The 12,498-nt window shown below is 38.5% G+C and overlaps 1 protein-coding gene across 1 annotated transcript in view; it reads right to left on the bottom strand.

The window, feature by feature from the left end:
- The window catches only part of USP34 (ubiquitin specific peptidase 34), a 221,900-nt gene that overhangs the window by 43,213 nt on the left and 166,189 nt on the right, over positions 1-12,498 (bottom strand). Inside the window, 8 exon segments of the mRNA XM_017849063.1 lie at positions 524-609; positions 3,757-3,836; positions 5,637-5,667; positions 7,433-7,498; positions 7,619-7,666; positions 7,755-7,830; positions 7,916-7,936; positions 7,938-7,978. Of these exon segments, the coding sequence (XP_017704552.1) occupies positions 524-609; positions 3,757-3,836; positions 5,637-5,667; positions 7,433-7,498; positions 7,619-7,666; positions 7,755-7,830; positions 7,916-7,936; positions 7,938-7,978 (449 nt within the window).

Genomic DNA, 12,498 nt, shown 5'->3' with positions numbered 1-12,498 from the left:
GAGAATGTATGAGGCCTGGAAATACTGTTCGAGAGAAAAAATATTTTTTAAACTCTGAATTTCTCTATCTTTGAGATAATGAATATCAACTGCAATAATATAAGTAGCTAGACTCCAATTACTATGACTGGCTAAATCAATGCAAACAAAAAGACTAAGCCATAATGTAGTTTGTAGAGGATTTTGCAGATGCAAAATTTAAACAAAATAGTTTTACCTTCTTGAATGTATTATTACAGATTATTTTTAAACAGAACAAATATTTCAGTGTGGATTTTAAAAAATACTCTATAGGCAGGTCGTCAAGAAACTTAATTAGGGCCAAGAAAGGTGGCTCACGCCTGTAATCCTAGCAATCTGGGAGGAGGAGGCGGGCAGATCATTTGAACCTATGAGTTTGAGACCAGCCTGGGCAACATGAAGAAACCCTATCTCTTTAAAAAAACAAAACAAAAAAAACACCACACACACACACACACACACACACACACACACACACACACGTTCAAAAAGTACTTCTTACCCATCTTCCATTCCTGGCTGCAAATAGAGATGAGCATGCACAGGTCTCAGCCTCTGAATCACATGGATACACAAACGCTGAAACATCTGTGAAGATAAAGATAAAACAAGAGCCAACTTATCAGGTAACAAAGATTTGAAAAATTAACTTGATTCAAAATTCTCTGCCACCCATTTATACTTTGCACAAGATTATCTTGGTATTCTGGAGCTTTTCTGGAGTCTCAACAATGGACTAAGGAAATACGGCAAAGTTAGCATAAAAAAATCAGTTTTATGATAAAGAGAAAAAAACTCAACAAACTGTTATGTCTCAGTAATACAGATGATCAAAAACAAAGTTTCAAAAAATCCTTTTAGCTAGTGGAGATACAGAGAAAAGAAAATCTAGTATCCAATTCCTTAAGAAGAGTGGAATGGGGAAGGGCAGCTGCTCATCATGGGGTCAGCAGCTAGGAGAAGGAAATGTGAAGATTCTTTAAAGATACACAAGTGAACCACAATCACATGAAAAAATACGTAACAATTTTTAGGAAAATGCATACCAAAACCACAATAAGATACCACTTCATGCCTTCTAGGATAGCTGAAATAAAAAAGACAGTATTATCTGCTAAAGATTACGGTGAAATTGGAACTCTTATGTATCACTGGCAAGAACATCAAACACTGTAGTCACTATAAAAAAAACAGTTTACCAGCCGGGCACGGTGGCTGAAGCCTATAATCCCAGCACTTTGGGAGGCTGTGGTGGGTGGACCACCTGAGGTCAGAAGTTCGAGACCAGCCTAGCCAACATGGTGAAACTCCATTTGTACTAAAAATACAAAAATTAGCTGGGTGTGGCGGTGGGCATCTGTAATCTCAGCTACTCAGGAGGCTGAGGCAGGGAGAACTGTGTGAATCCAGGAGGTGGAGGTTGCAGTGAGACGTGATCATGCCATTGTACTCCAACCTGGGTGACAGCGCAAGACTCCATCTCAAAACCAACAACAACCAACCAACTAACCAAAAAACACCAGTTTACCGCTGGTGCGGTGGCTGTAATAACAGCACTTTGGGAGGCCAAGGCAGGCAGATCACCTAAGGTCAGGAGTTTGAGACCAGCCTGTCCAAAAAGGTGAAATCCTGTTTACTAAAAATACAAAAAATTAGCTGGGCACGGTGGTGCGCGCCTGTAATCCCAGCTACTCGGAAAGCTGAGGCAGGAGAATCACTTGAACCCTGGAGGCAGAAGTTGCAGTGAGCTGAGACCATGGCATTGCACTCCAGCCTGGGCCACAAGAGTGAAACTCCGTCTCAAAAAAAAACACAAAACACAAAAACAAAAAAGTTTACCAGTTCTAAAAATGTATACAAAGAAGTGACAATATATGTCCAAACAAAACTTGTACTAAAAGTTCCTAATAGCATTATTAAAATAGCCAAAAGTAGACACATCTCAAATGTTCCGCTGATGAACAGATATACAAAATGTGGGGTATATACATTTGACAAAATATTGGGCAAAAAAAGAAAATGTAATATGGATACATGCTATAACATGAATAAATAGTAAAAGATTGTTAAACCACAGCAGTAAGTCACAAAAGACTAATACTGTATCATTCCATTAACATGAAATGGTCAAAACAGGCAAATCTATAAAGATAGAAAGTAGACTAGTAGTTGTCACGGACTGAGGAGAAAGGACAGCATAAAATAGGAACTGATTGCTAATGGGTATAGGGTTTTTTTTTTTGGTGGGGGGTGGGGGTGACAAATGTTCCAAAATTAGGTAGTAGTGATGGTTGCACAACTTTGTGACTATACTAAAAACCACTATATTTTACATTTTGAAAGGTGTGGGTGAATTTTATGGTGTAAGAATTGTATCTTAAGCCAGGCTCAGTGGCTCACAAGTATAATCCCAGAACTCTGAGAGGCTAAGGTGGGAAGATTGCCTCAGCCCAGGAATTTGAGACCAGCCTAGGCAACAGGGGAGACACACTCTCTCCACAAAAAAAAATACAAAAATTAGCTAGGTGTGGTGGTGTGTGCCTGTAGTTCGAGCTACTCAGGAGGCTGAGGTGAGAGAACTGCTGAGCCCAGGAGGTGGAAGCTGCAGTGAGTCATGTAGCACCACGGCACTACAGCCAGGGTGACAGAGCAAGAGCCTGTCTAAAAACAAAACAAAATCAGCCAGGTGTGGTGGTGTGTGCCTGTAGTCCTAGCTGCTGAGGCAAGAGTACTGCTTGAAACAGAGCAAAATCCTCTAAAAAAACAAATCCTATATATATACATAAAATATACATTATATATAACACACATTATATATAATATACATTATATATAACACATGTATACATATATGTTATATATGATGTATATTTTATATATACACACACGCATATCTCAATAGTAACAGGAAAGTGGCATAAAGTTTTTGATTTTGTCAAAAGTGTCTATAAAGTAATATTTACATTTCATTGTCTATTGTACCTAACATTTTTTTTTTTTTTTTTTTTTTTTGAGATGGAGTCTCGCTCTGTCGCCCAGGCTGGAGTGCAGTGGCCGGATCTCAGCTCACTGCAAACTCCGCCTCCCGGGTTCACGCCATTCTCCTGCCTCAGCCTCCCAAGTAGCTGGGACCACAGGCGCCCGCCACCTCGTCCGGCTAGTTTTTTTGTATTTTTTAGTAGAGACGGGGTTTCACCGTGTTAGCCAGGATGGTCTCGATCTCCTGACCTTGTGATCCGCCCGTCTCGGCCTCCCAAAGTGCTGGGATTACAGGCTTGAGCCACCGCGCCCGGCCTGTACCCAACAATTTAAGAAAACAAACTGTTTCGTATGACAGTTCAGACCCAATCACAGAAGTAAGTTACAGTCTTCTCATTAGCTTTCGAGGTCACTATAGTACTCTACACCATGGTTAGAATGTCTAAGGATTTTAAAACAATCAGTACAACTCATAAAGCATCTAATAATAAAGAGCAGGATCTAATAATAAAAGTAGGAAGTTACAGTCAATCTTCCTATATCCAGGAAATGTGCATAATTTTAATCACCTTATTAGAGAGCTGATGTTAAAAGAGCCTGGTGAAACCAACAACAAAATGACTTTTATAATAGGAGGTAGATCTTTTCATACTATTATCAATATTAGGTTAAGACACACTAATAAGCAAATTTAGAATAATTAAATTGAAAGTAACTTCTTTTCCAAATAATTTTTTCAAACGCATTTTTTCTTACCTGTCTCACAATCTGATTAGGGCACTTAATTAGTATCTGCATTGGCCACCAGTCGTCATCAGCCATGCGATCTAAAACCACTGTAAAATAACACAGCATGACTTTAACATTCAATAAATATTTGTTACATGGGCTAACAGTCACATAAGAATTTTATTTATAGTCAGTGTTTTAATTCTTTTAAGTTCTTACCAGAAAAGTTTCTCTAATTGTTATAAAAGTCCAAACTCTAAAAATCTTAATAAGGGTTACATCATTACCCAACTCCATGGAATGCCATTTATATTACAGTGTGTCCTTTATCATAATAAAATGAAATATCATTCTCTTAGCCCTCATAAATGTCACACTACAGAATCTTTACTCCTTAATTGAAATAAATAGAGAGAGAAAGAGAGAGAGAAAGAGAGAGAGACAGAGACAGATCTTGCTCCATTGCCCAGGCTGGACTGCAGTGGCACGATCTCGGCTCACTAAAACCTCTGCCTCCCAGGTTCAAGTGATTCTCCTCCCGAGTAGCTGAGATTACAGGCACACACCACCATGCCCGGCTTATTTTTGTATTTTTAGTAGAAATGGGGTTTCACTATGTTGGCCAGGCTGGTCTCGAACTCCTGACCTCAGGTGATCCAGCCACCTTGGCCTCTCAGAGTGCTGGTATTATAGGCGTGAGCCACCACACCTGGCCTCCTATTAATAATATATGATATAAGCATGATTCATTTTCTTTCTGTTTAAAAACAAATTATGATCTAATTAGCACTGGAGAAACTCTGGATCTATCAAACAGCCATGAGAGGAGAAGGAAACAGAGGAACATGTTAACCACCACCAGGAAAATGCAATTAGTCAAAGAAAGCAGGAGGGAAATCCTAAAGCACAAATGACAAAAAATGGCATGGAGAAAAAAAGTAACTTTTACAGATTAAGGAAGACTTAAGATACAGATGAATGCAAAATGTGGAACTTGTTTGAACCACTCTTTTAAACCAATCAAATGAACATTTTTTTTTTGAGATAAAGAAAACTGAACATAGGATGGGTATTAGATGACAAGAATAAATCACTTCTGGCCAGGTGTAATGGCTCATGCCTGTAATCTCAGCAATTTGGGAGGCAGAGGCAGGAGGATGGCTTGAAGCTTGGAGTTTGAGACCAGCTGGGCAAAAAGAGACTCCATCTCTATAAAAAAAGAAAAAAATTAGCTGAGTGTGTTGGTGTGTGCCTGTGGTTCCAGCTACTCGGGAGGCTGAGGGAGGAGGATTGCTCAAGCCCAGGATTTTGAGGTTGCAGTGAGCTATGATTGTGCACCACTGCATTCAACAGCCTGGGTGACAGAACAACACCCTCTCTGGGGGTAAAAAAAGTTATAAAGATGAGAAATCACTTCTAATATTACTGGTTGCATATGTTTTTAAAGTTTTCTTATGTTAGAAATATATACTGGGTGTTTATGGATGCATAATATATTTACATCTCCTTTAAAATTCTTCCATTATGGGGAAAAAAAGAACAGGGGATAGATGAAACAAGAATGAAAGAATATTATTATTTATTGAAGCTGAGGAACAGGCATGTGACAGTTTATGGTCCCTTTCTACTTCTGTCCATGTTTCCAAATTCTCATTACAAAGTTTCAAAAAGTTACACTTTTGTATTTGAAATTTCTGAGGAATAGATTCCCTTACTCTATTTCTACAAGGTATAATTAGATTAACTTCTAAATATGCAAAAAACCTTTAAATATAATTCATCAATTATATACTAGACTGCTATTTCCCACTTCTGTTAATTTGTAACACTTGCATTCCTATGGAGTTTACAACTCTTTGGTTGCTAATCTAAAAATTAAGATGGCAATATGATTAAGTTGTCATTACCTGTGAGTGGGTTATCCTTAGGGATGCATCTCTTAAAATGGGGGATGGGGAGCTAAAACCGGGCATAAACTGATCTACTGAGATAGGTGGATAGGTGAATTTTTTTTTGGCGGAGAGAGTGGGGAAAGAGGAAGTGACAGATGATGGTAAGCATTTCCTAACAACACACAAAAGTAGTTAAGAGAGGGATGGAAGAAATAGGAAGATGAGGTTGGCCAAAGAGTACAAAGTTTCAGGTTTTTTATTTTTATTTTGTTAAATTGAGACAGTCTCACTCTGTCGCTCAGGCTGGAATGCAGTGGCGTGATCTCAGCTCACTGCACCTTCGCCTCCAGGGTTCAAGCGATTCTCCTGCCTCAGGCTCCCCAGTAGTTGGGATTACAAGTGTACACCACCATGACCAGTTACTTTTTTTTTATTTTTAGTAGAGACGTGGTTTCGCTGTGGGCTGGGCTGGTCTCAAACTCCTGACCTCAAGTGATCCGCCTGCCTTGGCCTCCTAAAGTACTGGGATTACAGGCGTGAGCCACCGTGCCTGATCCCAAGTTTCCATTTTAAATAAATTCTGGGGATCTTATGTACAGCATCATGACACTAGTTGTAATATTGTATTGTTTTGAGACAAAACTGACTAAAAAAAGATATAAAAATTTTTGCATAGTTTACTTGAAATTTGCTAAGGGAGATCTTGTGTCCTCACCACTCACACATACACATAACTATGTGGTGGCAAATGTGTTAATTAATTTGAATGTGGTAATCACTTCACCATGTACCTTGTGAAATATACATTGTATCAATGTACAAATCATTCTGTATACCTTGAATATATAAAATTTTTGTCATTTATACCTTAATAAGGCTGTAAAAACAAAAGTAGTTAAGAAATATTTGGAAGAGTCTGGAATTTTCTTTGTTTTTTTTTTTTTTTTGAGACAGAGCCTCGCTCGTGATCGCCCATGCTGGAGTGCAGTGCCGGATCTCAGCCACTGCAAAGCTCCACGCGCTCCCGGTTCCCCGCTATTCCCTGCTCAGCCTCCCGAGTAGCTGGACTACAGGCGCCGTCACCACGCCCGGCTAGTTTTTTTTATTTTTTTTTAGTAGAGAACGGGGTTTCACAACCCGTGTTTAAAGCCAGGATGGCTCGATCTCCTGACCTCGTGATCCGCCACCGTCTTGGCCTCCCAAAGTGCTGGGATTACAGGCTTGAGCCACCGCGCCCAGCCTAGAATTTTCTATACATATTTTTTCCTTCTGTTAGATGAAGGGGAAAAAAAACCAATTTTTTTTTTTTTTCTTTTTGAGACAGAGTCTCGCTCTGTCATCAGGCTGGAGTGCAGTGGCACAACCTCAGCTCACTGCAACCTCCGCCTCCCAGGTTCAAGTGATTCTCCTGCCTCTGCCTCCCCAGGTGCTGGGACGACAGGCATGCGTTACCCTACCCTGCTATTTTTTCTATTTTTAGTAGAGACAGGGTTTCACCATGTTGGCCAAGATAGTCTTGATCTCTTGATCTCGTAATCTGCCCGCCTCAGCCTTCCAAGGTGCTGGGGTTACAGGCATGAGCCACCACATCTGGCCAAAACACGAATTTTTAAGTGACTTAATAATCAATTATTTAATCAGTGTAATGGATGTGATATATTAAATTATAAGTTTCTCAGCTAAATGATTTTCGGAATGACTTACATTTGGCTCTCTGTGATAGATAAAACAACTTTCCTATAGCATCTTAGATAAGAGAGGGAAAAAAAAGAATCTTAAGCTATGCATTAGTTGTTGAATTATCACCTTACCTCACAAGCTGCCTGACTATTATTAAACTGTTTGGTCAACAGTTCAATCCACTGAAGCATTGTGGGCTAGAAAAGAAAAAGAAGTCAGTCAAAGTTTATGAACTTCTGAGCAAACAATAACAAAAACCAAAAGATACCTGATAAAAACATAAATGACAAAAAAAATCCATAGTATAAAACACATACCTTTTCTTTAGAATGAATAAATGTCTCAAGGACAAAGGAAGTGCTTAACTGTAAGAAAAGATACAGCAAAAAAAGCTTCAATCATTTTAAAGTAGTAAATTTTGACAGAATTATTTAAAGTTCATATATTTATTACCTTTGCTGTCATTAGGGACACAGCTTTAGGATCTGGTAATGTACTGGGAATACAACTACACAATTGCCACATAAATCTAGAATTTAAAAATAATCATTTAAAATTCACACATAAGATTTTTTAAAAACGTGTAAAATATCTATGAAATTTACCAAACTTACCCAAAATACGTATGTTCAAAATGTTTTGTCTTGAAGAAACTGCATGTTATCATGCCAAATCCACTGAAAACAAAATGTTAACATTAGATATATGATAAAGCAGTTTACTTCATTACCTTTTACTAGTACTTTTATTAGACAAAATCTCCTCTAAAAAACCGCAAAATAAAATACATGCACTTAAAGTTTTGATTTTTTCCCCAAGTATACTCATATAAATGGTTGCTACTAATATTTTGTAATTATTAATACTTATCTGGCTACCTCAAGCAACTGTGAGGTTTTTATTGTATTTATTAAAATGCTGCAAGAATTCTGAAATCCTATCTGAAGAGCAAGTATATAAATGAATAAAATATAAGTCATGTTACATTCTGATAAGGTTATAAAAGAAAGGTTTACATTTAGAAGTTGGTACAATACTTAATTCTGGTTGGCAGACCCAAATCAGATGTGATTTGTTTATAAAAATCATTAAAAATTATTTCTCACATTAGCACTGTAGGATCACGCTGCTGTTTTTGTCTTCAACCCTCTGAATACCTTAAATAGGCCTTATGCTTTTGTCAGTTCCATAAAACTATTTTTATCTAGATGTTCTGACTACTGGTATTACTAGCTGTCTTTTCTAGGGCTATACTTCTGATTTTATTTTGGAATTTTGGTCGATAGGTTCATTTTGAGCTGAAAGTCCCAACCTTATCTTTAATCTTCCATTGAAGATTTTCAACTATCTCTGCCTCCCCAGTCCACTACACTAATTTAGAAACTAATAGGGTTCCTGTTCTACAGTGATATTTGGGAAATCACAGTTTAATCAGTGAATAGCCTGCTTCAGAGTTCTTGAGCATTTCCAGGCACAAAAACGTTCTATTAAGCTGTAGCCCCTGTATCAGACTCTGTATCAGGTGGAGTCTGATAGCATTCTGCCCATCTCATTCAGTAGTTTTTATAACAAGGGAGCCCCATTCTAAACTCTGGATTCCAGCCATGAGCTCAGTTGTAGATTCTGTGTCACAATTTTTGTTCCCTCAATCCCATTAGGGCCTAACTACTGGTCAACATGATCTCCTGAACCTAAAGGCAGGTAATACTGTGGTTTCTACCATATAAGTGTTTTCAGTTCTGCTCTATTTTTGTTTTACAGAAACATTCACCTGTTTGATAGTCCTTTTTATATTGTATCTATGTATGTGTATAGCTATTTTTCGTGGATTTTATTTTTTTATTTATTTTTTTCTTTGGAGACAGGGTCTCACTCTGTCACCTGGGCTGGAGTGCAGCAGCATGATAGCTTACTGCAGCCTTGACCTCCCTGGCCTCAAGTGATCCTCCCACCTCAGCCTCCTGAGTAGCTGGGACCACAGGTGTGTGCCACCATGCCCAGCTAATATATATATACTTTTTTTTTTTTTTTTTTTTTTTTTGGTAGAGATGGGGTTTTACCATGTTGCCCAGGCTGGTCTTGAACTCCTGGGGTCAAGCAATCCACCTACTTCCCAAAGTGCTGAGATTACAGGGGTAATCTCATCCTGCCCACTCTGCCCAGCCACCCTAGCTGTTTTCTTTTTTCTTTTCTTTTTCTTTTTTTGAGACAGAATTTCATTCTTGTTGCCCAGGCTGGAGCACAATGGTGCGATCTCGGCTCACTGCAATCTCCACCTCCAGGTTCAAGCGATTCTCTTGCTTCAGCCTTCCAAGTAGCTGGGATTACAGGTGCCTACCACCACACCCAGTGAATTTTTGTATTTTTAGTAGAGAGGGGGGTTTCATGATGGTGGCCAGGCTGGTCTCGAACTCCTGACCTCAGGTGAACCAACTGCCTCAGCCTCCCAAAGTGCTGGGATTACAGGTGTGAACCACTGCACCCATCCTTACCCTAGCTATTTTCTACATAACTGTCCATCCTCATCTTGGGCCACTTTTCCTTGAACTACCATCACAGCCATATAGGTCATCTTTTGGCTTCTGAAACATGCCAATAAGCTCTGTCCTTCCTAGGCAATTTGTACATAATGTTCTCTTTGCCTGGCCCCAAGCATTCTTCACATGATTACCTCTTCTCTAACTTTCAAGTTTCAGTTTAAGGTTAACTTCCCAAAGTATTTCCTGACCCTTCTCTAGCAAACCCTATCAACTACACTTTCTGAAAACTCTTACCTTATATTATCTGTAAGAATCACTACAATTTATAACTAGTGTGCTTAATCTCTTTTATGCTTCTAAAATGTTTTATGTTATCTTTTGGGATTAATAGCTATGCTTTAAATGTACAAATCTAAAGAACCACATTCTGGTTTATATCTAGAATCATATTAATGTTCATGTACACAGTATTTTACATTTTAAATTTAATTTTATGAAAACATGTAGGCACACTCATTTAAAAATAGTAAGCTGGAACAATTACAGAAAAAAATGTTGGCTTAGGTCTGCAATGAGGAATTTTCTAATGTACAGGCATATCTCATTTTATTGTGCTTCACTTTACTGCACTTTGCAGATGCTGTATTTTTCAACAAACTGAAGGGCTGTGGCAGCCTTGCAATCAAGCAAGTCTATTGGCACCATTTTTTTTACTAGCACGTCCTCACTTTGTCACATTTTGGTAATTCCTGAAATATTTCAAACATTTTCATCATTATATATTATTATATTATGTATTATATTGTATTATATATTATATCATATTATGGTGATCTATCATCAGTGTGATTTTTTGAGGTTACTATTGTGATTGTTTCAGGGTACCACGAACTACACCGATATAAGACGGCACACTTAATACAAGTTGTGTGTGTTCTGACTGCTCCACCGACTAGCTGTTCACTTTCTCCCTCTCCTTAGGCCTCCACATTCCCTGAGACAATACTGGAATTAGGTCAATTAACAACCCTACAATGGCCTCTCTGTATCAAGTAAAATGAGGAGTCACACATCTTTCACCTTAAATCAAAAGCCAGAAATGATTAAGCTTCCTCACTTTAAATGAGGACCCTGTCACTCACACATACACACAGAAGTTTGAGAACCACTGATGTAAACAAACAAAATACATCATCATTGTAAAGGTTTTATTTAAAATTTCATTTTACTTCACAAGTGGCGTAACTGTCATTAAATACTGTCGGGTACTTATATAAAGCAAGGTCTAGATTTTTCTAAATATCTTTAGGGCAAAAAGCTTTGCACAAAAAATGATTATAATTAATTGTGGTTATAATGACGGTTGAGATAATTTTTATACAAATAGGTAAGTTTAGTAGCTTCAAATCTAATGAAGCCATTTATAATGAATACCACCTAATTCAGCTGCTAAATTCAATTCAAGGAATTTAAAAAAGACAATATTCCTGGTTTTTTTACCATTAACACATGTGCATGCAAGATACTAGTTAAAAGCATTTCAGAACAATACCCAGTTTTAAGACTTGATCGCAATATTACAAAAAAAAAATTTTTGTTTTCCAGACAGTAAAAGCTGAATTGTCTAGATGAAAACATACAATTTAATCAGGCATGCATTCTGGAGAAGATTTACTTTTTTGTGTTTTTGGCTGACTGAATTCCTAACACCAACACAATACACACTGAGCTATGTACTCAACAATGTACTATTACTACCTACTATATTATGAAATGAAGAAAGCCTCATAACTACAAATGAACACGTTTTTATTCCTTCATATGTAAAATACTTTTTTTGAGACAGTCTCATTCTGTCGCCCAGGCTGGAGTGCAGCGGCACGATCTCGGCTCACTTCAAGCTCCACCTCCGGGGTTCACGCCATTGTCCTGCCTCAGCCTCCGGAGTATCTGGGACTACAGGCGCCCGCCACTACACCCAGGTAATTTTTTGTATTTTTAGTAGAGACGGGGTTTCACCATGTTAGCCAGGATGGTCTCGATCTCCTGACCTCGTGATCCACCCGCCTCAGTCTCCCAAAGTGCTGGGATTACAGGCATGAGGTACCGCGCCCAGCCCTATTTTTTTTTTTTTTTTTTTTTTTTTTTTTTTTTTTTTTTTTTTTTTTTTGAGACAAAGTTTTGCTCTTTTCCCCAGGCTGAAATGCAGTCGTGTTATCTCGGCTCACTGTAACCTCCACCTCTCAGGTTCAAGGGATTCTCTCCCCTAGGCCTCCTGAGTAGCTGGGATTACAGGCAACCACCAACACGCCCAGCTAATCTTTCTATTTTTTAGTAGAGCTGTGGTTCTGCCATGTTGGCCAGGTTGGTCTCGAACTCCTGACCTCAGGTGATCCACCCGTCTGAGCCTCCTAAAATGCTGGGATTATAGGCGTAAACCATTGCCCCCGGGTGTAAAATACATTTTAACAGCATTTCAATTACAAGGCATGCTTGAGGGCATGTCTATATCATGAGGCACAACAGAAGGAACACTTACAAACCCATCATCCAATCTAAAAAGCAAAACATTATCTAACCTCACAAATTGTTAAGTCACTCTGATTCCCTCAACCTTTTTGCCTATTTTTTGTTGTTGTTTCTGAGATGGAGTCTCACTGTCACCCAGGCTGAAGTGCAGTGGTGCGATCTCCATTCACTGCAACCTCCGACTCCCG

Source organism: Rhinopithecus bieti, unplaced genomic scaffold (genome assembly GCF_001698545.2).
Source record: "Rhinopithecus bieti isolate Rb0 unplaced genomic scaffold, ASM169854v2 scaffold_30775, whole genome shotgun sequence".
NCBI lineage: Eukaryota > Metazoa > Chordata > Mammalia > Primates > Cercopithecidae > Rhinopithecus > Rhinopithecus bieti.
Note: the sequence above shows the minus strand (reverse complement) of the source record. Positions and strands in the feature narration are given on the sequence as shown.